General features: G+C 31.8%; 1 protein-coding gene across 3 annotated transcripts in view; it reads left to right on the top strand.

Annotated features, from left to right (window-relative positions):
- Nucleotides 1-26,611, top strand: part of PCDH17 (protocadherin 17) — a 95,634-nt gene that overhangs the window by 56,611 nt on the left and 12,412 nt on the right. The window contains exon 4 of one of the 3 annotated variants that reach the window (XM_026447091.1): nt 19,201-19,284. The exons of the other annotated variants lie outside the window; for them this stretch is intronic. Within the exon in view, the coding sequence (XP_026302876.1) occupies nt 19,201-19,284 (84 nt within the window). The remainder of the gene's footprint in view (nt 1-19,200; nt 19,285-26,611) is intronic. 3 annotated transcript variants of the gene reach the window in all.

The following is a 26,611-nucleotide window of genomic DNA, read 5'->3' as shown; positions in this document are numbered from 1 at the left end:
TTTAAATAAAACAGTTTAGAAAACCTAAAATTATTGCCATAATATTCAAGAGTCATATACCTTTTTTTAAATCAAATTAGGCGACTGAAACTAAATAGGAAAGGTGAAAACAAGTAAAATCATGAATTTCATCAGGTGAAATGTATATGTAATGTATACTTATGATGAAAGAGTATGACATCTCAATAAAACTGAAAATTTTCATGAGTAGAAACATTTGATATAATGCATAATCCATAAATATAACTCGTTTGTAGTATCATTTATGTGTGATATAAATCATGAAGTCTTTATCTTGTGCCAGGTATAGTTTTTATGATAATCTAAGCACAGCATGTTCACTAATTACATTACTCTAACTAGCTATATTGTATGCCCTTCCTTTGACAGTATAACTGTATAACCTTTGAAAATGGTATCCCTTGTGATTTTTAAATGCAGTATCAACATTTTGGCAGAATCATTTTACAGACATTTAAATTACATGCATTTGAGTTAAAAATTACAGCCTCAGAATAGTGTCTGCAATATGCATATTTTTTCTTTAACTCTTGCTCATTGGAAGTATAATAAATTAATAATTCTTTGGTAACTACCAATTCATTAGTCAAAAAGTGTTTACCAAAATTAAATATGAAGTAATTATGAAGAAATATTTAATTATTTCAGCTAAAATTCTGTTATTAAGTGAAAGAAATAGAAAAAAATGAAGCAAACTTTTTGTTCATTTAAAATGAACTCAATTCACTCAATACATGACCATTTTTATAGTTTATAGCACATAGTGAAAATATTTAGTAGGATGATCATATAATTTATTCTTCAAAATGGCTAATTTTTGAGGATGAAAGGGACACTTTTAAGTCTTTCACTGGGACAAATAGTTCAGGACAAATAGTTCAGGACAAATCTGAACTTATGACCAACCTAATAATAGATAATTTTTTTTAAATGATGAGATAAAAGGTAATCATGGAGAAAACCAAAAACATAAGAACCATGGAGACATAAAAAGTGGGTAGTAAACCAAGTATTACTCTATTTGCCTCTTTTGAGATTATTTTTTAATGTTAAAGCTTTTAACATTTACATTTTAATTTTTAAAAAAGAATGTAAGCTATTTTTGGTACTCGTAGATGTAGTATGTGTACACATCAATTAAAAGCTTAAAAGCTTTACAAATAGCTTTACACATCTCCCTTGTGTATTTAGAAGTAGAAATGGGTAAGTTGAAAGGGAATCCATGAGAAAGAAATTATTTAAATTTTAATTCATGGAGACAGTGGCCTATCTAGGATAATTTTAGTTGCTGCCAGTATGAATGTATAGTTTCCTTACATATTTTGCCTTTGCCTATTAATAAACACATTATTGTTATGCTGACTAATATAGGTACTTTATTTTTGAATTGAAGGCAAAACTATTGAATGCATATCAGACTGTCTTTCTATTTTGAAATTATACTAGAGCTTATTAAATTTTAATACAAGTAAACCAATTTAAGGTGACTTATGGTTTAATAAATGCCAGTGAGAACAGGAAGTTAAAATGCTTATAAAATCAGGAAGATAATTTCAACTTGATAATGTTTCATGGTGCAGGCGGATAACATTTTCTCTTACTATTTCTTTTCATCCTCTATTTTCTGGTAACCAGACACTGATATTTAGCATTTCATGCCTTAACAGTTCTATGCTTATTATTAAATTGTCTGCAATTTTATGGATAAATAAATGAGAGAGTCTCAATTTCTTACCCATGCCAGGAAGCATACTGACAGTTTTTATTTCCATACATCAATTGAATGTTATATTAACTAACTGCTCTCTTGGTTTATCAACAGTTAATTATATCTGTAGTAATTTGAAGTTTTACTTTTTTAAATATTGTAATACGTTTGAAGTTAACTAAGCTGGCATTTAGGAACTATATTCACAATGAAAAAAGACTTTTAAAACTTTTGTAGTAAAATGAGTTAAGATGTGCCATAAACTAATTCAGCTGCTTTTATAGTAATTCAAATGTTTTATTCCATATATAAGAGCTACATCTGAGAATGTTAAAATGCTATATGTATTTCATATCCTTTTATTGGAACACATCTCTAAAAGTAGCAACATGTAAAGAAGATGTAAAGAACACAAATTAACTTGTATTTTAATATTCACTTATTTTAGATTGAGTATTATTTTTCTTTCATTCTTACTCTTTCCTTTTTTAGTCACCCTGTCAAGCCTTCCCTTTCAAAGGGGAGAAAAAGAGCTTGGTTAGTTTTCCCAGCTCAGCTTATAAACATAAATCTCATTTTAAATAGTACAATTTCAATTAAAAAACAAGTTATACATTTTATTATATATTATATGTCTTTAGCAGTAAGGTGAAGCACATTGTAAAACCTTTGGATTTTTATTTATTTGAACTTGTTTTAGAATCAAGTTATTGTATGCCCATTTCTCTCACAAACACATAGATATAAGAAGTATAAAGATTTTTTTTTTTCCAATAGAAGAGATAAAGACAGTGGAATTTCTCAGCTTTTCCATAGTCAAAAAGAAATCCATGACTCAGCCTGGATAGGAGGTTATAGTTTCTGTACTTATCTCCAGGGATGTGCCTGTTGTTAAGATTTCCACTTTCATTTATTTCCATGGTTTTCAAATACCAAGAAAGTTAGTGCTCATTGAAATAATAAAGGTGAACACCTGAATGCAGACCAACATTTTTTTTTTTTTCAATTCAGTATGATAACTAATTGTGAACTGAAACAGTATTCGAAGTAAAAAAAATTTTTAAAGAAACTTGGTATATCTGTTCACTTACATTAATATACATATCAAGGAGTTAGGATACAAAGTATCTTCTCTAAAGAATGCTTAGATCTTGAGATTCTGATTCGGTTAAATATTTTACATTGCTTTTTCATACTTTATTTCTTAAGGTTTAACTTAGAGGAATTACAGATAGGCTAGAGTGGATGTGAGTCCTATATATATTATTTGGAAATGATGAATAAAGTCAAATTTTATAAATCCAATTTCTTCAGTTTCTTAAATTTGATTTCACTTAAAATCATTTGGATCTTATTATTTCTAATATGATGGCTGGAGGGACACAATAATTTAAAAATGATTGCATGATTTTATAACTTTCAGCTACACAGATATCTTTTATAAAAGATTAAATTATTAAACAACATTTCAGTCCAAATAATTATTTTTCTAATTATATAGGTCTTTTATGTTATTTTTCTCACATTTTATAATCTTTTCTTAAAAAAAAAAAGTTTTACAAATTCATGATTTTCTTTTTAAATTTTTCAAACTATTACATTTTACATTTCATCTTTCTATATAAGTTATGTCTTCAGAGACCAGTTAAAGTCAAAGGAGGTTGCAGGAATACTTCCAACTTACACATTATAGGTAGATAAATCCAGCATTCAATCAAGTGTTTTTTTCTTTTCTTTTTCGAGGTAAATGACTTAAGAATGGCCTACAAGGCAAGTCTAGGCAGCACATCTTGCATATTTCATAGCCAAGTGTTTTATTTCCATCCAGATCAAGTTAGATGCAAAATGAAATCAATCCTACCTTGATTTGGCAAAAGTTGAGTATTTACTCAGTTGTCAAGATGTGAAAGCTAGAAGTTGGTAAATCAGTCCAAATGTATGGGTTTATGCTGTTTTCTCAGCTAAAGATGTTTGTTGTTAAAAATGCCCAATGGGCATGAGTCCTGTTTGCAACAGTTTTGGAGCCCAATGAAATTGCTACATTATAATAGCTACTTTCTTATTTGTAAAATTATGTCAGCAATACCTTGCATACTTACCATAAAGAGCAATTGTTAGAATCCAATGAGCAATGAATATGAAAAGATTTTGATGAGAATGAAGGACTTTCTTTCCTTTTGTCCCTTTCTAGCCCTGTGCATTCATATATATATATATATGTGTGTATATATTCCTCCTATTTAAAAAAATGCATGTCCAGAAAGTGTTAGGGAACATTCTTTATTTCAGAAGTTAAAAGGAAATTTGAACCTTCAAAAGATATCCTAATCAAATTCAATTATTGTATAAACACATTTAACACTAGTTTAAGTTTCTAAAAGAAACTATAAAATGATAAATATTATGTGTTTTCATTTTTTTAATACTTTCCTGAAGTGAAGTACTTTTTCTTGAGGTCAACATTTTATTATTAAAATTTTTTTAACCTTTTTAAAAATGTATCTGAAAACCAAAAAAAAAGTTACAGTATATGATAGTATAATTGTTCCATTTTAATAGTCTATTTTTTCTCCAGTCTTTAGAGAGATCCTATGTAGGCCATTGCCAGATGTATCATTCTAGAGTATATTAATCAAGGATCCGAATCAGGATGGCAACTCCTGTGTGTCCAAAGAGCTGGGTCAGGATGTTTCTGTAATTCCCTGATGAGGAATAGAAAGATATTGGCCTTTTGTGCTATATAGATTTTAGTGTTTTGTATTTTATTAACCACTTGATTGCTGCCCAGGATACTTGCTAAGTAGGACACATTTTTATAAGTGCAAGTCTCAATTATCCAGTTGAATGGAATTTTTAGAAAAGTCTCCTACTGCCTGAAAAAACTGAAATCAATTATGTTTTTCTTTTCTAAATAAATTAAAATCAAATGTACAGAGAAAAAGGGAAGATTGAGGTACCATCTACTTATTGTAGTGTATCTGTCACGAAACAAAAGCTTCAAATATATTGATAATTTATATTTTTAAAAAATTTACTGTCAAAAAGGAAGGAGATGATCATATTTAGTTTGTAAATTTTTGATTTTCATTGAACAATTTTAGCATAAACCCTTGGTTTTGAGATGCTGCCAAATTGTAGTTTTCATATGAAGACACACAAGGTAAATTTGAGGTTCCAGATAAAATGAGAGAAAGAAAGAAAGAAAGAAAGGAAGGCAGGGAAGAAGAAAGGAAAGACAGAATGGTGGGGGGCATGGAGGAAAGGATGGAAAAGATTAGTTTCTAAAGGTAAATTTTGTCTTCAGGGGAAAGAAATGTATTTACTCTAACTATTTTATGAAAATCAACCAATTTTTAACATATAATCTGGCAGTTATAATTACCACCTCAAAACAACACTTTATGAAGAAACATCAATTTAGGGATGGAACATTGGGACCAAATTTAAGTGTTGTGGACCAATGTGGTAGATTACAAAATTGCCACTACCATGTCTCTACTTAATATTCAGCCCTTTACTTATATCATTTCTGTCCTCAAAGATTAAAACCATTGTAATTTATATCTTATTTCCATGTTACTAAAAAACAAATCATGGCTCAAAAAGCATTCTTATAACTTAAAGTCTCTGCTTTACCCAGGATATATTGTTGTTTCATATAAAAGTAGACAATTAAGCAGAAAATCTGGGACCTGGTTTAGTTTTGTCAGTTGCTGATATAGATGAAGTCCCTTTGACTCTTTGGTTTCAGGACCCTCATTTGAAATCCGAAACTGTTAGCAGTGGTCTCTCTTTCAAGATGAAGTTCAAGTGTGTTGATACATGTGAATACAATGTGTGAACCCTGTAACTCTATACATATGATAACATAATGGTTGTTCTTAGTAAAAAATAGGACTATATGATTGATCTTTATATTTAATTTGTAATTACTACCTTGATTTTCCAAACTAGTTACTTTTGACTTTCAACAGACACATTTGATGAAAATACTGGCTAACTAAGATACTGAATATCTTGACTAGAATACAAAGGAAAAACTGCAGATGACATAAAATTATTTAAATCTTTATTTTTGGACAACCAAATTCTTATTTTACAAATGTTCAAAAAAAGTTCATTGTTAATTTCGTCTAAATTAATTATGTTTTATTCCCAATATTTTAAGAAAACAATCTTAAGTGTGTAGAGAAATGCAATAAAATAGAATATTGATGGAAATGTTGTTACTTAAAATAGATCATTTTAGTAAAGGAAAATACAGATATATACTTTTTGCAAAAAAATATGGAAAATAATTGGACTGTTTTTAAATGCCTTAGGATTAATTCTTTGAAGCCTATCTTATACAGTATCCATTAAAATATACCATGTTTTAAAATATATTTCAAAGAATTAATAATAAAATTGAAATTTATTTTGTCATTTACATGGGATAAAGAAAGTTAGGGCTTCTGTTTTTTAAGCAAAATGCCAGGTTTTACACATTCTGAGTATTAACAAAGGAAATTAGAACAGATCTATAACTTGAGATTCACAATGAGGAAAAAGCCTTTTTTTCTTTCTAAATGGCAGTGAAATTGCTAAAGTTTTTGTCTGTTTTAGTAGAAGAAAGGAGTCAAATATAAAGGTTGGCAGTGCTTTCATCTACTTAAATTCCTCCCACATCCACAGTTGATTGACAGTCTCAACAAACTGATAATTGCCCATTTGGTTTGTTTTAAATAATTCTTAATTTTTTTTTGTATTTTAAAGTAGGCTTGAAGAAATCATTAGGAAATACTTGCATCAAGTGGGATCATTTGCTTGTATTAAGGTGGGGAGTCCATCCTTTATGGAGGCAATCTTCTATCCATTGGGGCACCTGCTTCAGTTTTCAAATGCCCCTCTCTTCATTAAGCTGCATGAGCTTGTTTTCATTAAGTGAAAACCCCATGAATTCAGGCTGGTTTTTATTCTTTCTGATCTCTCATGGCTAGACAGAGTAGTTCTTATTTATTCATAAAGTAAATGGTTTTATGCAGATTAGCCATGTTGCAGAACAGTGATTTAGCAAATTTTTGCATGTGTTCTGTGCTAGAAATCTAAGACGGTTTTCTTTTTTCCTCAAGAGATATTGGATTTTTAAGTCATCCTTTTAGATTTGTGTTAATAGGTTTAACATCAAATGTATACAACTCACATAGAAAAAAAAATCATTGATCTTGCCAAATAAGCAAAATATGCTAAATGATGTTAAGAAGCCAACTATTTATTATATCCAGCATGAATTGCTATGTTACCATTGTTATCTGCTATTTAGGCTTGTAATAATATGTTACCATCGAAAGTTAAACTGTGAGCCTCCTGTTAACAATTCATACTGGCTGGATAAGAATAACTGTCATTATATACGCTTTCTGTAGAGTCAAAAGTTAAATAATCAAAAATGATATTTAGAAGAAAAAAGACTATAGATTGCAAATAATGAAATGAAACATCGAATGTGTATCTTTAATATACTCATCCTAGAGCTCAAAACCAAAGTGACTTTTTTTTTAGGGTACAAATGAAAGTTGGAAAAGGAGTCAGTAACAAAACACAGAACCAAAAATCCTAGTTCAGGGGTACTTCACATTGAATAAATTTAAATTATATTTATTATGTGAAATTAAATAGGTCATAATTCTACTTTGGGTTTCTATCAGTCTTTCAAATATATTAAAATATTTTTTAGTAGTCCTGATATTCTTCAGTTGTTTCTGCAGATAACCACATTACAGCAGTGGGGCATCTGAATTCAATGATAGTGAAAATTCATGGCCTTGAAAAAGCAGCACAATATACATTTGGTGCAACATTGTACAAAAATATTTCTTCAAGTAACATTTTACCTGGACCTAATGTATTTTGTGGTGCCTAGAATTAGAACATGTTCTGAATTGATTGAATTGATTCATTTCTATATATAAGTATGAAAATAATACATAGAGAAATATATATAGAAAGACATATACATATATGTATACACACACATAGAGAGTTTGTCTTGTTTAGTTATTTTTAAAAAATAACTTAAGATTCCTTATTCATATGCTAAAGTACCATTCCTAGAATATATTTATGGAAACAAACTTTCCCTGTTGACCTTATAGGAAAATTGAGGCTAGAAAGTTTATCACATAAATATTCTGTTTGAGATAAAATTAAGGCTTAAATATTGGTTTTCAGGGGTTGAGAAAAATCATGCTGCTTTCTCGATCCTTCCTGGAAAACAGAGACTGATTTTACAATATGGGCACTATTCCTGCTCATGTTACTGAAAGACACCAAATAGCATATCGTGCTTTTCACAATTTCAATTGCTAATTTTGAGCACGATATAGTGAAATAAGTTTACCTATTCCACAGAAATCATTGAATAATGTGATCCACTCAAAAAATATTCCAACATATTGTCTCTCACTCTGAAGCTGATTCATTCAGGTTATAGAGATATAATGATCCGAAATGATGCCTAATAAAATGGCCTTCAACACTGTTAATGCCAGCCTTTCAGAGTGAAAGAACTCAAATGAGCAGTGACCTTCACATTATGTAGCATATCTTTATGAGAAATTGAAAAATGGAAAGTGATCTATAGCACCTTGTAGAAAATCAGAATAAAATACTAGCTATTTTATGTCAAAAATTGAAAGGAAAAAGGGGGAAAAAAACAAACAAAAAACAAAACGGTAGCTAGAACCAGCTTGACATCTTTTTTCACCCACTCTGATTCAGTTATATGTAAACAAAGCTCCATTTTGACAACTGTTTAGCTCAAGGCACAGATTTGAAGTATTAGAGATAACGGCAGATTTATTAGATTAACTTTTGCCAGGATCTTTTAGTGTCCTAGATAATTACCAGCCATGGTACATCTCAATGGTTTCAGCTTGTAGTATTTTAATGTGTGTGCATTCCCTTGTAGGCATTGACGTTTTGTCAAAAGAGATACTAGAAAATTCATACTCAGTTCTGTTTCATTGATTTGTGTTTTTAAAGTGTGTATGTGTGTATGTGTGTGAAATAACTCATATCTTTGTTTTTATATACCCAAATTTTAAAAAAGGGAAAGTTTCTTTTAATTTCCTGAATTCCTAAGAAACTATTCTCCCAGCTATCTTTATAATTTTAATTATTGATCTGTCATTCTTTGATTACTCAAGTGAGCGGCACCAGAATTCTTTCATCACATTTGCACATTACATTTCTCTCTCCTGTTTTGTATGATTAATTTGCACAGTCTCTTTGCAGACTTGCAATTTGGATCCTCATCCCTTTGTATCCTCCTTTTGTTTTTACCTATTGTTCTTTCTTTTTGTAATACTTTATTTTTTTTACAAGGCATATTTTTATTGCTTCTTTTATAACTCTTAATTCAGTTTAAAGTTTTTTGATTAGCTTAATATTTTATATGGATATTCTTACCATTTCCCTATTTCTGTTCTTTGTGGTAACTATTGTTTCTCTCAAAAATGATAAAGATTTTCTACCACATTTTTCCACATATATTGAAGGAATCTTCTTTTCAGTCAATAAATATACAACTGCTTTAAAATTTTAAAATATTAAAAATTTATATTCTTCTCCAGGAAAAAATGTTAAAATTATTCAACACAATGAAATTTTTATTTGGTTTACTTTTTTAAATGACCTTTTCAGAACAAAATAAAGGATACTAAACTTGATCTTTCTTTGTCTTATGAGTAGGGATATCTTATGTCACGGTTCACTCAGAAAAATCTCTATTTATACATTTTCTTCTGGCATAATTATTAATGGCAGCTCCTATCACTTTCAAAATGGCCATGGTTTGGTCAGTACATTCTGTGGTCAACCTGTTATGAGTAACTACCACAAAGAAACACAAAAAGAAAAATATAGAGATACATGAATGTGGAAAGAGACTAGAGTTGGCATCAGTTGAATAATTCTTGTTTTGTCCCTATCCTGGACCTCAACATTCTTACCTAAAAAATAAACATGTTTTTGTGATAGCTAACATTCCTCACCTCCCTAAAATATAAATGATCACACATAATTACATCTCTCTCTCTCTCTTTATTTTTTTTATTTTTTTATTTTTTTTGAGATGAAGTCTTGCTCTATCTCCAGGCTGGATTGCAGTGGTGTGATCTTGGCTCACTGCAATCTCTGCCTCCCGGCTTCAAGCAATTCTCCTGCCTCAGCCTTCTGACTAGCTGGGACTACAAGGGCATGCCACCATGCCCAGTTAATTTTTGTGTTTTTAGTAAAGATGGTGTTTCACCACATTGGCCAGGATGGTCTCGATCTCTTGACCAACTACACAAAGATTATATATGCTAATGTACAGTAGCGGCAAGAGAAGAAGCTTAGATGGATATATTTGTGTTGAGGGATTGAAGAAGCCTAATTGTGGGGGTAAATATGTTCTTTCTTTTGTTTGAAATTATGTTGATATTGTCCAAAGGCATTTGTCTTCGGAAAAATATAAAGTAAATATATTAATGTGACTGTTATTCTATAGGTGAGCAGTCAGTCATACATATTAAAATTTGAATTAGACTAGACTAGGAAAATTAAGAACAAACACTTCTGAAATAGGATTATTTTCACAGTGTTCAATTAGGAGGTAAATAAGATGTGTTTTAAGCCAGGCCTGGTGGTTTGTGCTTGTAATCCCAACTACTTGGGAGGTTGAGGCAGGAGGAAAAATGAGCCCAGGAATTCGAGACCTGCCTGGGCAACACAGCAAAACCCCGTCTCAGTAATAATAATAATATAATAATAATAGCAACAATAGTGTCCTTCTTTTGAGTCACCATTTTTTGACTATCAATAAACAATGTGTAGATAATAAATAGATGTTTAGACTAAAAATAAGCCTTCCTTACTATTTTCTTCCAGAATTAAGACTTATAAAAAAGAATTTTTTAAAATGAAGTATAGTTTACCAAAAAAGTCAAAGACACACAAAAGCTGGCATTATCTTTCACAGTTTATCAAACTACATTGTCACAGGGTTACTTTGTATCTCCCCACTGTCTGTCTGTCTGTTTGTTTTTTAACATAACCTGTAGAAGTGAAGCAAAAAGTAATGGGAACATAACTTGTGTGGTAGATATGAGATACTGTTCAAAAATTTGCTCTGCTTCTAACTGGTTTGGGGCCCTGGTCAAATCCCTTTACCTTTTTGATACTTCTCAGAATTTTCTACTAAAGAATCTCTAAAGGCAGAAAAGAATAAATACATACTTCTGGGCCTTCCAACTATGGCTAGAAGTATTTGATTCTCATATTTTAAATTTAAGACACCCATGATTTTCTTTATGTCTTGTAATTTCAATATTTTTAAATTAAGAAGTAATGTTTAAAATTATTTTTCATCTAGTAATTTTATTCTTCAGAAAAGTGTGCCATGTTTGTTTTCGGTTTTATGTATCCTGAACATAGTAGTCTCCTATAAGAGAAGTATGGTGATAGATGACCAGTGGCTCTAACATTCTGATTCTATTCATTACAGAAATGACATCGAAGTAAAGAATAATATATTTATAACATTTTTACTTCAATTGTAAATGAATTCCACCCTCAAAAGTTTTGTATATTTGTTTTGTTTATTACATATTTAAATTTTGAGTGAGAAGTTTTATTTTAAGTGTAGTAAAGTTTTAAGTGTATTAAAAACAGCAACAACAATAACTGTATGGGTTTTGTTTTGTTTTGTCTTGTTTTGTTTTTTGATGGAGTCTTGCTCTGTTGCCCAGGCTGGAGTGCAGTGGCATGATCTCGGCTCACTGCAACCTCTGTCTCCCAGGTTCGAGCGATTCTCCTGCATCAGTCTCCCGAGTAGCTGGGATTACAGGGACATGCCACCACGCCCAGCTAATTTTTGTATTTTTGGTAAAGATGGGGTTTCGCCATGTTGGCCAGGCTGGTCTCAAGCAAGCTCCTGACATCTGGTGATCCACCGCCTCGGCCTCCAGAAGTGCCAAGAATACAGGCGTGAGTCACCATGCACGGCCTGTTTTTCTTTTTGATGCTGAAACGTAGCTTCAAAATAAATGGCTTTCACTTGCAAAAGGCTCCATATCTAAACAGAGTTTGTGTCTGAATTATATTGTACATTTATTCATTTGCCCACCCAGCCCTACTTGGCATCATAACCTAATAGCAGCATTCACTGGGTGCTTTGCATACGTGTATTCACTTAGTCCCCACAGAAACCCTGTGAGGATGGCCCCATTTTTACAGAGGAGGGAATGAAAGAATATAGAACATAAGAGAATTGATCTAGAACACCTATAGTAAAACTTTAAATCCGGCTGTGCAGGGTTGCCAAATTCAACGCCTTCCCTTCCCCAATGTTCTAACTGCCAGACATCATTTGTATTTGCAGTAACACACATATTCAAGTTGAAATTCTCAACTCCTCAAACAAAGCAGGCAGCTATAGTCAAAGTATAGTAGAAATACTCTCCCTTTGCCTCCACTGTGCTCTCCAAGCACTGAAAGAGCTCAGCAGTATCATATACAGCCGCATGTGGCAAGACAGCCAGTCTCTGACTATAAATGACCCACATAGACCCATAGGAGAACACTGTCCTGCTCTTATTGTCTTTGTCACATTCTGAACTGCTACTAACAATGAGTTCAAAAAGTGGTCAGAAAAAATAGCTATTAGAAGGAGGCACAGTTAAAGATGCTGGCAGGCTCCACCTGACTCTGACCTTTCTGCCTATCTCTCTGCAAAAGTATGTAAGTGTTTGTAACTGTGTTGTGTGTGTGGTGTGTTTGCATGTCCACATGTGCATATATGTGTTCGGTCTTATACCACCAGTTTCCTTTTATTAAAATTACTCAAGTGATGGAGTTAACTGGCTTCTGTAAATGTTTCCCACTTTTGAATGACACATTCTCTTTTGCCAAGATAAGAATTTAAAAGTCCATAAAAGGCATCTTCTTTTTCTCTAAAATTTGAGGTTATGGGTTTTTTAAGCCACATGACTTTGACTATAATTTAATCAGCTTGCTTTTAGGCCTAACGTACACCAGATATGAACTGCTTGCATTCACTTTTTTTTTTTTTTTTTTTTTTTTTTTTGAGACAGGAAACACTTATAGATAATTTTGGATGCATAAGGAACTTCTAGGGGTAGTAAATAAGTAAAGGTGACATTTCCCAATTAGGTTAACAAAGAAAGTCTAATAAATTCAGGGACGCAAGAAAGTGTATAGTGGAGCAAAGATAAGGAGGAGCGAGAAAAGGAGATCGGAGTAAAACAAACTCTTCTTTCATGCATCTTCATAAAATCATGTCTATGGCCCAAAAGAAGGAAACTAGCTCTTTTTCTCCTGCGATTTCTATTATGTTTTATTGTTCTGTTCAAAGACTTCAGATTAATTGCTAGAACTTCAAATTAATTAGCCTGAGTTAGCATTCTCTTTTTTAGAACAATTGCATAACATGTTGAATACAGCTAAAAATTGAGTACTGTACATTTCAATATCACTAACTGAATAAACTTCTAATGTTCTGAGCTAGTATTCTTAGCACTGTATGTAGCACTGTAGTTCAGCCACCCTATGAGTTCAGCATATTTTTGTAAACTAAACTAAGAATCTAATTAATTATGACCTTTTTAATGTAGTAAAATTTTTATTTGAATTCCAAAATTCAAAATAAAGAATAAACTTCCAGAAAATAATTTATTTTGAGTTGTGGAATACACATAGGCTCAGTATTTTTTATTGCATGGTCTACCAGCGATGTTTGTTTTCTGTCATAATAAGAATGTTGATTTATCCTTTTATTTTTACTGCTGTTGCTACTATTGTTGAGCTAGAGAAAGTCACAGAAAAAAATTAAGACAAGATTTATTCTTGATTTGATTGAATATTTTTATACTCTTAGATACCTGTTCTCTGATATCAAGACTAAAATGAATGAGAATTCAGCTATATAGGTTTGTAGTCTCTGAAATTTAATCACAACCCAGCTGTACCTGTCAGTGTGCCATTTTGTTTTGACATCAAAGTGAAATGATTTAAGTGATTTCTCTCTTCTTTGTAGCCATTGTCAAGTATAATGATGATTACATGGCGTATTATGTCTTCATGACTTTTTGGTAGGCATTACAGATAACAAAATCTGCTCTCTAAAGCAGTCTAGTAGGCAGCAGAAATTTTTTAGAAAACCAAAAGTCTATCGAGCATTTTTCCCTTTGATTATAATTCTGCTAACATAAACCATTTTTTAAATATAATTTTGCATTATATTTCTGAGTCATCATAATGATTGATAGATAAATATTAGGAATAATGTTAATTTAATAGCTATTTCCTATTGTAAAGCCCGGCTTGCTGAATCAAATCTCTAAAAATACTACTGAAACCTAAGACATGGGCACAGTAATTGGAAGCCATTATTTGAAACAAAGTAACAGGGGTAATTTGCTATGCTACAATAAAACATGCATTGATTTTTCATTTAAAGAAATTGAAATAACATGGCGGAAACATTCTACTTTGAACAGTATCACAAAACAATAAGAGATATTTTATTGCATTTGTGTGTAAGATACTCTTGTCAGTTTTCACACACCATTAGGTTTAATCACTTTGAGGTATATTATATAACTTGGATAGATTGATTTGTAGGATCTGCACTTGCTAAGGACATGTGAATACTATATATACATATACATTATATAATGTGTATATGTGTATGTATATATCTATATTTTGTGTGTATGTGTATATGTATTTGTAATGTAGAATTTCTTTAGCATCCCACAAGGAATCAGTTGTAAAGTTTGACTCAATGTCTTTTTAAAGCTACTTGACATTTACTCTTTTCCTCCTCCACAACAGTTATTTCATGAAGTAGAATCCCTTAGGGAGAAAATATGATTTAATATTAATGTAGCTATAAAACAAAAAGAAACAAAATACATGCATTTGTACTAAATTGAGAAATGCCTTTGCTAATAACCCATATAACTATTGCTAATATATAGCGTATTGTAGTGAAATTTAGCATAATATTTCTTAAGGAAAATATATTTCTGCCTTTTTTATCTAAATGAAAAATATAATCAATGCCTTTTAATAAATGTATAAATATGAAATTTTTTAATGTTTAAGTTTTCATTTTCTAGAAAAGTAGGACAATTATTTATATATTGTCTGAAACAATGCAGAGTATCATCTACTGGCATCATCCAGTCATACTATTCATATTATCTGACTAAGAACATGCATGTATATGGAGCTATATTTACAAATACAAAGACATGTATTCTCCTTACAGAAGACAATCTCGTTTGATCATTAATCCAAATACCCATACGCATATGTGCACATTTTGTGCACATGTATTGTCACACATTTCATTTAATAACTCACTAGTATATATGGAAAATTTAAGCAAATTTATCCCTGGAGATGACGCCAAACATCTGATATACTATACATACAAATCAAACACAGTATACAAACTGAAAAGAGAAGTTTCAGCAGTTTTAAAAAATAAACAAAAATAGGCTGTGCGTGGTGGCTCATGCCTGTAACCCCAGGACTTTGGGAGGCCAAGGCAAGTGGATCACCTGAGGTTGGGAGTTCAAGACCAGCCTGACCAATATGGAGAAAACCCCATCTCTATGAAAAATACAAAATTAGCTGGGTGTGGTGGCACATGCCTGTAATCCCAGCTTCTCGGGAGGCTGAGGCACAAGAATCACTTGAACCCGGGAGACAGAGGTTGCAGTGAGCCGAGATTGAGCCATTGCACTCCAGCCTGGGCAACAGGAGCAAAACTCCATCTTAAAAAAAAAAAGAAAAAGAAAAAAAAGAAAAAAACACTCTCACCTTTCACTAGGTGTCGGAGAAAAAGCATCAGATCACTTCTACACGTTGAAATCCAGGAAATGTAAATATGAAAACATGAAACTGAAAATAAAAGCAAACCTAGTAATTAATTTGTAGACATTTTAAGAAAACATGTTTTCAAAGTATTTGGTGTGAATTGGAACAATGACGTATGTGTTTCTCGGGTGCTGTCGATTGAGGCTTATAGTGAGCAGCATCAATTTTACTGGCATATAGACTTATGTCTTTTGCCAAATTGTTTATTTGTGAACCATAATATGGAAGACAAAAATTTAATTTTGTCATTTCAATCTTGTTTTATCTTTCCACAATCTACTTTTTAGTTTGCTCCATTGCCATTATCAGCAGCAGTATTTTTATTGCTATGTAAGTATTTTATATTTTGAAGTTTCTTTTCCAACAGGTTGGATTAATTTCCTAGGGCTGCTACAACAAAGTACCACTAACTGGGAGACTTAAAACAAGAGAAATTTATTCTCTCATGGCTCCGGAAACTAGACGTACAAAATCAACGTCTAGCAGGGCCATGCTCTCCGTGATGGTTTATTCTTCATTTCATCCCATCTCTGTCCTTTTCAGTCCATGTTGGCAATGTTTCTGTTAGTATAAAATTCTCAAAAACTTTGTTCATCTTCTGTGGTGACAGGATCAACAATAGACAACATAGTTCTCTATAGATCCTTCCCCAGTAACTCTATCTCTAATCCTAACCACTGTTGAAATGGTGGCTTGGATCCATAAGTCACTTGCTTAATCTCTTTAGCAAATGGTTGTTGAGCCATACCCTTGACTCTGTTTCCAAAGCATGCTATCTGATTGACAGCTGAGAATTTTTCAAATCAAGTGCTGCTTCCCTTTTCCTTAAGAGTTCATTCCTCAATTATTCTCTTTCCCTTTAATTAATTTTCTCAATTAAATAAATTGCCAAAAATGCAAGTACTTTTGCACCTAGCTAATATAAGCATCAAGAAGTAACCACATCACACATATCACACATAGCTTGGAGATCTGGGCTAAGTATCCAAGTTCATCACTTACAAGTTCTACCTTCTACTTAGTAGTAGATCACAATTTGGCAAAGTTTTCTGCCACTTTATAACAAGGATTGTCTTACTTTGAGTGTCCAGAAATATTTCAATTTGAGATCATTTTCATGATCATATATATATATATATATACATACATAGTCATAAAAAAGCTTTCTCTGTAGCTTTGTTTGTGATATATGACCATTTGTGTGTGTATGTGTGTGTATATATATAGTCATAATAAAAGCTTTCTCTGTAGCTTTTCCTTTGCTTTTTTCTGACCCCCCAGCAGAATCAACTTTAATGTCATTATTCCCTTCAATAGCACATTCAAAACAATGTAGGCTTTTTCTATCAAGTACCTCAAAGCTCTTTTAGCTTCTACCCACGGCACAATTCTAAAGCCACTTCTATATTTTTAGATATTTTTTATAGCAGCATCTCACTTCACAGTACCAAAATTAGTAATGGTTTTCTAGGGCTGTTATAACAAAGTACTACAACCTGTGTGGCTAAAAATAACAGAAATTTATTATCTCATAGTTCTGGTGGCTAGAAGTCCAAAATCAAGGTGTCAGTAGGACCATACTCTGTCTTATGGTTCTAGGAGAGGACCCTTCCTTGACTCTGGTAATTGTCAGCAATCTTAGACACACACTTCAATCTCTGTGTCTATGGTCCCATGATGTTCTCCCTATGTGACTGTCTCTGTGTCTCTGTTTTCCTTCTTACAAGGACACAAGTCTTTGGATTAAGGCCATCTCTAATCCAGTATGACCTCACCTTAAGTAATTACATCTGCAGAGACTCTATTTCCAAATAAGGTCATATTCTGATGTTCTGGGTCGACATACATTTTGGGGTGGGGGGCAGTATCCAATCAAGTACACAGCCTATAGCTGTTTTTTCTTCAAATTGGATGAGATCAATTTTTCTGATTAAAGCAGTTGTGTACTTTATGTGACTGCTTATATTATTTTAAAAATATGTGACATATTTTGAATATATCTAAATACATTAGATATTGATGATGGAGTTTGGATTATTATCAAGTAAATGTAAAGTGCCCTCTACACAGTAAAATGATTAATGGATATTAAAAAGTCTTATTGTTGGTAGGATTGAAAATCTAAGAGGGTCATGTTATATGTTGAAAAGACAAATGAGTTTGGTAACAAAGTAAGAATATATGAAGGTCATAGACTTTGAGCTTTTTTTATATGTATTTGGCAAGAACTAGAGCTTTTTCATTCAAGATGAACATAATAACAAGGTAATTTATAGATTATTCTTTTTCCCTAAAGAAACATTCAGTATATTCTGTATTATCTTTACTCTGTTAAATATTACAATAGTCATCATTTAAATATGTGTGTGAGGCAGACTTATGTTCAGGTGTTTCCATCTGTTGTGAGAGTATACTTTAAAAATAGGACAGAAACTTACACAAATTAAACACAAAGCCAGGGGAAAAAGAAAAGAATGGAAGAAACATCCCCAGGGCAACAGTGAGAAAAAAACCATTGGAGCTGCTTGTTATTAATTGCTCAACCTGTTTTACCTTGGAATCCTCCATAATTATATTCCAGGGGAGGGGCAAACAACAGATGTTGAATAAAGGTTGAATCTCAGAAAATGAGACTATTTTAAAAATAAAGTTACTCTTGCTCACCAACAGGCTTTTTTTTTTTTTTTTTTTTTTGGCAGAACTTTCAGGCAGCAATTGATTTCTCATATTCACCGTACATTTGTGCATTTCAATAACATTAATGCAAAATAAAATGTTCTTTTTTTGTTTGTTTTAGTCTAAGAAGTAGATCAAATATACATGTACATAATATATCTAAGTTAGAGGCTCATAGAAAGCAAAACAAAAACAAAAGCAAGAGTATATCACAGCATTTTCTTAATGTTGTATTATATACATGTTTCACGTCAGGTAAAAAAAGAAGATGTTACAGAAATATATATATATATATATATATATGTATTATATATATATATATTTCTCATTGCTAAAGTCAGTACATTCTTAAATTAGGTGACTGAGTAAAGGGCTAAATTACAAATAGTCTCTTGTTTCAAGTTCTAGACAGCATATATTGTATAGTTAACGTTAAGATTCAGTACACATTTTTATTAAAACCTTGGTAACTAGGAATATTATAGAATAGTTTGTGACTTTAATTTTTGGGGCCTGCTTGTTCACATCTTCTATCCACTATTGCAGAAAATTATTTGATTTAAGGTAAATGAATGCATCATCATCATGAGTGTATTTCTTCCATGGACCTAGGACTACATCTGGTTACTTTGCACTGTTTTCATCTCATCTAAACTTAAATACCCCCAGAAAAGTAATTTTCTTCCAATAAGACTAAGTCTTGTGTAGCTGGGGAAATACCAATGACTATATCTTTTAGATATTCATCATTCTAAGGAATTTTAATATAAAAGTTAAAATCAATAGAGAAGGATTCGTAATTCATTTGGCCCTTTTTCCTACTTGTTTTTTTCTATTTGTTAACTAAAAATATTTTATTTTTCAAGCATTCCCGACTTTGCTTTCCTTTGCTATCCTCACCCTACACACCATCACAAGTAGACTTCAGTCTGTTGATCTGCTTCCTCCAGGTGAGCAATTTCTTCATCTGCTAGCTTTCTTCTCTGTGATCCAAATTTTACTTGTTAGATGATAACACTCATAAAACTATACATTTGCAAGGCAGAAGGTGTGGACCTTATTTCTTTAAAGGAAAATAGCATAATAAGTGAGTAATTTTCTTTATTGTTTCTTCATTAATGCTCTTAGTATTTCAGGAAAAGCTGTATAGTGTTAACTGTCGAAACAAGAATCTAGTCTTACACCAGGTTTTTCATATTTGTTATTCTTAAGTGAGTTTAAGTGGGCCAAATCATAATTATTTCATATTTTGAAAATTCTACCACTTGTATTAATTTCATTTAGGATATAGTGTAGAATAAACTGATGGAATGGAAAGTGGGCTATACAGGAAAGAAAGACTTATTATTTTCTTTTGGTGTGAGTTGTTGGTGTAGATGCAATCTGCTTCACTGTTACCACCCGAAGAAATGTTTCACCTGAGAAACTGAGTCCCCAAATTCCTCTTTACTTTTGGACTCAATTACACATCATATTAGCTAAGTGCTACTTTGTGAAAATACGATAAAGACTTCTTTACACAATACTTTTAAAATCTTTACATGGCAGCCCCATATAGTTTCCTAAAGGCAAGGCAGAACAAAAATTATATAAATTATAATGGCTAATTAGGCTAATGAATATTTAAATCCCTGGAACTCCATAAATTATGCAATATATTTTAATCTCTAAGTATGCACTAGTTGTGATTCAGATAATCTTGGAAAACACATTAACATTTGAAACAACTGGAAAAATTAAGTAACAAACAGAAAAAAGTATTCCTATCTCAGGTGAAATTTTAGCACAACATATTATATTATTCTATGTCTGGATATCATCCAAGTCTCTGAGTCATTTGAAGGCTTTTGAGAGATTTGATTGGTTTCTGCATAGTTTAATCACTACATAAGGAAAACACTTGCTACTGGAGAAAATGATTATATCAGGTTGTTGCTGTGTTTGAAAAACATACATGTATATTATAGCAATCTAAGAATCGCAATTTTTCTTGCTTTATTCATGCCAGAGAAAGAGACAAGGTTGCTTTATTTCTTGTATGGAAATGAATGGAAATTAGAGGAAAAATAGAACAGCTTTAAACAGACAAGGTTGTAGTTGGGAAAGTTATAACTGTCCTTGATTTGGGGGTAATAAGGTGAGAAGTTTGAAACACAAGCGTGTGCGTGTGCATGCGCACACACGTACATATATAAGGTCTATATAAAGTCTTCCTTGTTACCCTTGAGTAACTGATTTCACATTGATTAAATTTTAATTATTTGGGAAAAGAGTTATATATTTTCATTCAGCAAAAATTAAATTCAAAGGTATCACTTATAGCAATACATCATTTTGGATTTTAGAATGTAAATTCATATACATTATTTCATGTGTTCTTAATATATTTCTGTCTTGATCTCACATCCATTTCCTGCTCAAGTGTATGTGAATGCTCAGTGGTGCACACATACACAGGCACATGCACACCTGTGAAGAACCGTGGCCATTTACCAACAAGAAACACAGAGCTAGTGTTGTGATTGAGCCCCAGGAAAACTGAAGCTGTTGTTAGGTAAATTAAGCCTGATTTTAAGTCCACTAAGTGGTTCTCAGAGATTGTTGCCTTTAGGCAAGGCCCCTTCTATTCATTTCCATCTGGCATATGAATGTAAGTATTTAGTCATGTGTATGAAGGATGCATGCATAACTATATGTACCTTTGCTTTTTAGCTGTATTCCTTGGGTGATACTTATGTGATAAATTTGAAGTTATCTTTTTAAACTTACATTTTCTCAGTTAAAGTATCAAGATAATCAGCATAGCAACGCTTGCAAATATTTTCTATGAACATATATACTATAAAACTCTTCAATTTAGAATACAACTGTTGAGACTACTGAATGTAGTTTTGCATATTTTTATTATCATAAAATTACTATAATATAATAATTTTGTCTGTGTTATAAAATAATCATAATATTTTTATTTTTGTTTAAATTATCTCCCAAATAGTTCATATAGATATAATCTTTGTGTTTTATAGGTAATAAATACATCAATGAGTTATGTATCTTAGGATGTATAGTTTTTAATAAATTCTTAATCTAACAATACATTATTTATATTTGGGATTTTATGCAGATATACCTACTTTTAGTAATAAAACAACTATATTCAATAAGAAAAAAAGTCTAAGTTTCTTTTTACTAAGGACTGCTAACCTAGTAATTTTTCCATTTTATAATAATACCAGGTAGGTTTCCTTTGTGATCACAAATACTTTTTTCATATAAACATTAAGCATTAAAATAAATATATTACTGGAAATTTGTCAAATCAAATAGTTTAATTGTAGTTCACTTAGGGGTAGACCTTGGATTTTAATGCTGGGTAGCTTTATCTCAAGTCAAAAACTCATCTGGACCTGAAAAATGTACACATTCAAGGTTAGAGTGAAACTTACTTAAATTCAAGTTTTTTTCTCCTTTGTGTAGAGACTTTGTGATCCCAATTATGTGTCGAATAGAAATGTCCACATTCTCCGATTGACTTACCAATTATATTTCTAAAGGAATTTTAGGGTCCAGTTAGAAGATTACTGCTACTTTCCTAAGCATTATAAAGAAATTTGCTGTGAAAACAAATGTAAAAATCTGACTTGCTAGAATTTAAGTTTATTTATTTTTTAATATTAGAATTGCTTAAAAATTTTATTTTGGTCAGATTGTGGAAGTCATAGAACACCGAACTGAATAATTAATCATACATCCATTTTTGATAATGAATATGAAAATTGTTAAATGACTCCTTGAAAATACCTTTGGCAGCAGCAAAAAAATCACTTATTTCTAAGATTGAATGAAAAGATTATTAATAAGTAAAACTCAAAAATAGCATGTTTGAATTAAGAAAGACGTTCTTAATTAGTTCTTCTGTTATATCAACATGATTTCCTTTTTACATTAGATTCAGATTGCAAGTCTGAAAATAAAATAATTGCTTATATATTTGTATTTATTTTCAAATCACAGAAAATACTCTCCAAGATGAGAAAGTATTTAAAACATCACTGTTAGCCACTTTTTTGTCTCCATACTGCATGTTGCATGGTACCATTTTCTTTAAAAACACATTTTTATCTTTACTGTGATTCAGAAACAGCCCTCTCCTGTAGCTTTTTTGCCCCTCAGTTTGATTACATAGCAGGATAATCTAAAGAGCCACATCTCCTCTCTTTTAATATGTAAATTTCCTGACCTCTTTTTACCAATTTTCTCCATTGCTTCAGTGTGTTTTAATGATTACAAAACATTAAAGCTGTTACTAGAAAAATGACTTGTCATTGCCAGTAAAACCTATTTCAAGAAACATTTCTGTATATTTACTTTAGAACATGGATATTGAGTGCATTGATTTTACTTAAAGTTTTATTCTTGGGATGAACCAATTGTAGAGGATAAAACACATCAGCTTCCAATAAATTTATAGCACAGTTACAGGTAATAAGAACAGAATGGTTTTAAAGAGGTAATTCCAAGAACAGCGTTTATTCAAAATGTCAGTTGTCATTCCTTTCCTACTCTTTATAGATACTTTTGACTATTTAAAATAATAGTAGCCATAAGATTCACAGTTTCAGCAGCTTAGTGGTAGGGGTACTTGTTTGAGTAAGATCAAGGCCAAATTGTTCAGGTCCAAATGCCTGTATTTTACTCTAAAGTTACCTTTGGAAACTATCATTTTAATTGTCCTCTCTGAAAGATTCCACTTCATAGGAGACATTTGTATGTATTTATTAAAGTATGTATTTATTATTATTTTTCTGTGTGTGTGCATGTATGCACATATACATGTATGCATGAACACATTGAGGGCATTTAGCTTTAGTTTTTACATTTTTGTTATATAAGTACTTTGTGCAGAATCATTTATAGAGTAGTATAGTTTCCTATATATTTCTCACTCATTTGAATCTTTAAAAAACCTTTTGTATTACTTCTTTCTTCAAAAGTATAATATTTTTGAAAATATTTATCTGAGCAAGACATCCATCTGTTCATCTAAACGTGCTCCTCTAATTTGAGTTAACAAAGGAAACCCTAGATCTATCCCAAATAGAAATCTTTGAGTTTAATAAATAGCTTCTGGAAACTAGAATGTCATTAAAAATATTAAAATATTAAAAACATTCTTTCAACATCTATCTTCTGGGACTCCCATATCCTATTGGCAGAGGTTGATTGCTAAATAATAAGCCAGAGAAGATGAACTGCATCTGAATTAACTGTTGTCTGAGAGTGCTAAAACTGACACCTGATTCTGTTTGCTTGTTTCTAGCGATTGAAAACAAGAGCTGCTAGAAACAAGATGAACAACAGGATTTAAACTGGTAAATAGATATACGTCCCAATAGCAATCAGATAGCAGGCAGAGAAAAACACTAATAAGACTCTCTTGCTTGCTTCTTACGAGCTTGGCTTAATAGGCATGTTTTCATTGACCTTCCTTACAGGATGACCACTTTGCTAGGAGGATGACTTGAATCTTAGATGTATTCATCCATGTCATCAAAAACGGTGTCATTATCAGAGATGGGGTTAGCTTACAGAGGCAATAAAAGCATAAGGAAAACATCCTCTCTGAAGATGAAGAAGAGTAGAATACTTAAACAGTCTTGGGTCTGAAATTCACAGTATTATTTAAGTTGCTAGAATTTTAAATTTGTCCTTGTAAACCAAACAGCTTTTGCTAACTACTGCATGCCGGAGCATAGGTTTCTCACTGCATATAGATCAGGTTCTTTCGGAAATTGCATTAACTCTTTCAAGACTCTAAAATTACAAAGACTTATTAATTAGTTCATATGTTGATGATAGCTGTTGGCTAAAGTGTAAGCTACAGAGACAGCTCACTTAAAAGAGAAAACTGTCTCATTTGACACGGCAATGCAGTAGAGAAAAAAAAAGACAAACGTAGCAGAGAAGAGAGAAACCTATAGGTGCTGAGGTGTAGTTTTCATGATACTCACTGTTTTCCATAATTTAAAATTATAAAGAGGTGATTATTTAAATATAGGCTTTGATTTCAATAACAGTGTCACTGGCTTAAAAAATTTCCTAAGGGGAAATTATTCTGACCTCCAAGTTCGAGTAGAATATATGTCATGCAGGATTTATTTATCTCATAATTTAAAATGATATCCTTAATAATAAATAGAGAACTTTGTATTTTCTATATAAACAATGTTTTTAACAGACATCTGATGTTACTGTAAATAATGTGTATCTCACAGCAATAGACAGTTATAATGTACAACTTCATTTGGTCCTGGGATCACTCTGAAAACTGACAATATAGGCTCACAAATGAATGGTAATGAAATGAGTAATATATAAAGTATATAGTTGTTCTGATTATAGGCTACCCATAGTATTTGGCAACTTTTAATTTAATGATGCTTTCCATCAATTAAAGCATTTTGTTCAAATTCAGAAGGGTACATTGAGTGTGTCATATATTCAAGGAATGGAACGCTGAAGAATATAGTGTAGTATCGTGATTTCAGGGAACTTCAGGGTCTCCAGGTAAACAGATAAAAAATAATAAGGAATTCAGAGTAATGCTGTAATATATAATTCAATGGGAAAATTGTTACATTATCTTCAAATAAAATATAAATGCTTATTTAGAAAAAAATGGAATTTTTTAAATTTCTTGTTCTTTATATAGTGTATCAAAAACCTTTTCAATGGAAAGGTGTATCAAATTTGAAAAGTGTTCTGAGATTCAACATCCATCTTATGCATTGTTGTTCCCTTGGCTTTGTTGATACAGTTTTTACCTCTCTTTTGAATACCTGAAGAATCTCCTTTGTTCCAGACTCTCCATTTTCTGGTCTTCTAAAATAATCCTTGAATATTTCAAATATTTTATCATATGAAATGTTATGTTTAGTTAATGATAATAGATAATTAGAGGAAGAGGGACAAAAGATAAAGTAGATATAGGAAAAAGAAATATTTTCTAATGAAGAATTTAAAAATGCAAAACTTATGCTGGTAATGTAAAATACCAGTTTAAATGTGCATTAAGCCTTTCTTCAGTTTAGAAGAAGCAAGATGAGATGAAAGCTGAAAGCTGAATTTGAGGACTGGAATGCCTATTCCAGTGAATCATTCAGGTCTTGTTATGTCTGTTGGAGATACTCTGGCTTAAGCCAAAATCTCCAGATATCTGTTTTTAGAAATAATGCTGATTTGGATTCTATTTACCCTACAGCTCATCCCAATTCTGTAGTTTCATAAATGGCGTCTGATATCTTTCCAATCAACCACCCAAATAATTCAAAAATCTTTGAGACATATGATACACTGCTACATTAAGTTTGGTCTTTTACTTAGAACTTTCCCATTCTTTTTTCAGATCCTAGCAAATTTTCTCTTCATTGTTATGTCAAGTGTTGCCATTGCAGCTTAAGTCCTTTGACCTATAAAGCTGGTCTGTTACTGCCCTGTGAAGTGCACATTCCCATGTGAGGTGTGTTTCTTTTCTTAATCCTTCTTTACCTGGACCGCCCTCTCTCTGCTCTCCACTGTCTATTGAAACTCTGATCAGCTTTTGAATCACAGATCAAGCACCACCTCTTGCATAAAGCCTTTCACAATATTACAACCTACACTTTTCTCTGTATTTCTGCTGCTTGACATTCATATGACATAGTTCAAAATGTAATTGATCATGAATATTTCCCATGTAGGTGATTTCACATCTACTTTTTAGTTTCCAATCAGAGTTTACACTCATCGGTGAAGACAGATAGTCTTACAAACTTGAGAATTTTAAAAGTAGATAGACGTAGGTTTATTTACCACAGGCCTGTCTCCAACAAAGCACTCATTCTACAACATTCTATCCAAGATACCCCTCCTTGAAAACTTTCAGTTCCTCAGCAAAGTGCGGGAGGTGTGTAATGCATTTTTACCTTGTAAATTATTGCGTGTAACTTCTTTAAAGTAATTGCTGAACTACACATATCTAATGCACCCACAAAATGTGAGCCGTCTTTACACTGGTGGGACATTTGAATTGTATTGTTTTTCCTTGAAAGTGTCTGTCAGCGCACTTTTCTCAAAGTGAATATAAACCTTTTTCTAGTGGTATAGTATTGAACTTCAGCCAGTTCTCTTCAGGGTACCTGTTAGGAAAAAGATGGTTCCATTTAGCTGTGCCTTTGCTTCCAAGCATCTGCTGCTGCCCCAGGTAATGGCTGTGCCTACAGAAGAGAACTCAGGGAA

Source organism: Piliocolobus tephrosceles, chromosome X, assembly GCF_002776525.5.
Source record: "Piliocolobus tephrosceles isolate RC106 chromosome X, ASM277652v3, whole genome shotgun sequence".
NCBI classification, from domain to species: domain Eukaryota; kingdom Metazoa; phylum Chordata; class Mammalia; order Primates; family Cercopithecidae; genus Piliocolobus; species Piliocolobus tephrosceles.
The sequence above is the reverse complement of the archived record's forward strand: the minus strand, read 5'-3'. Positions and strand labels throughout refer to the sequence as shown.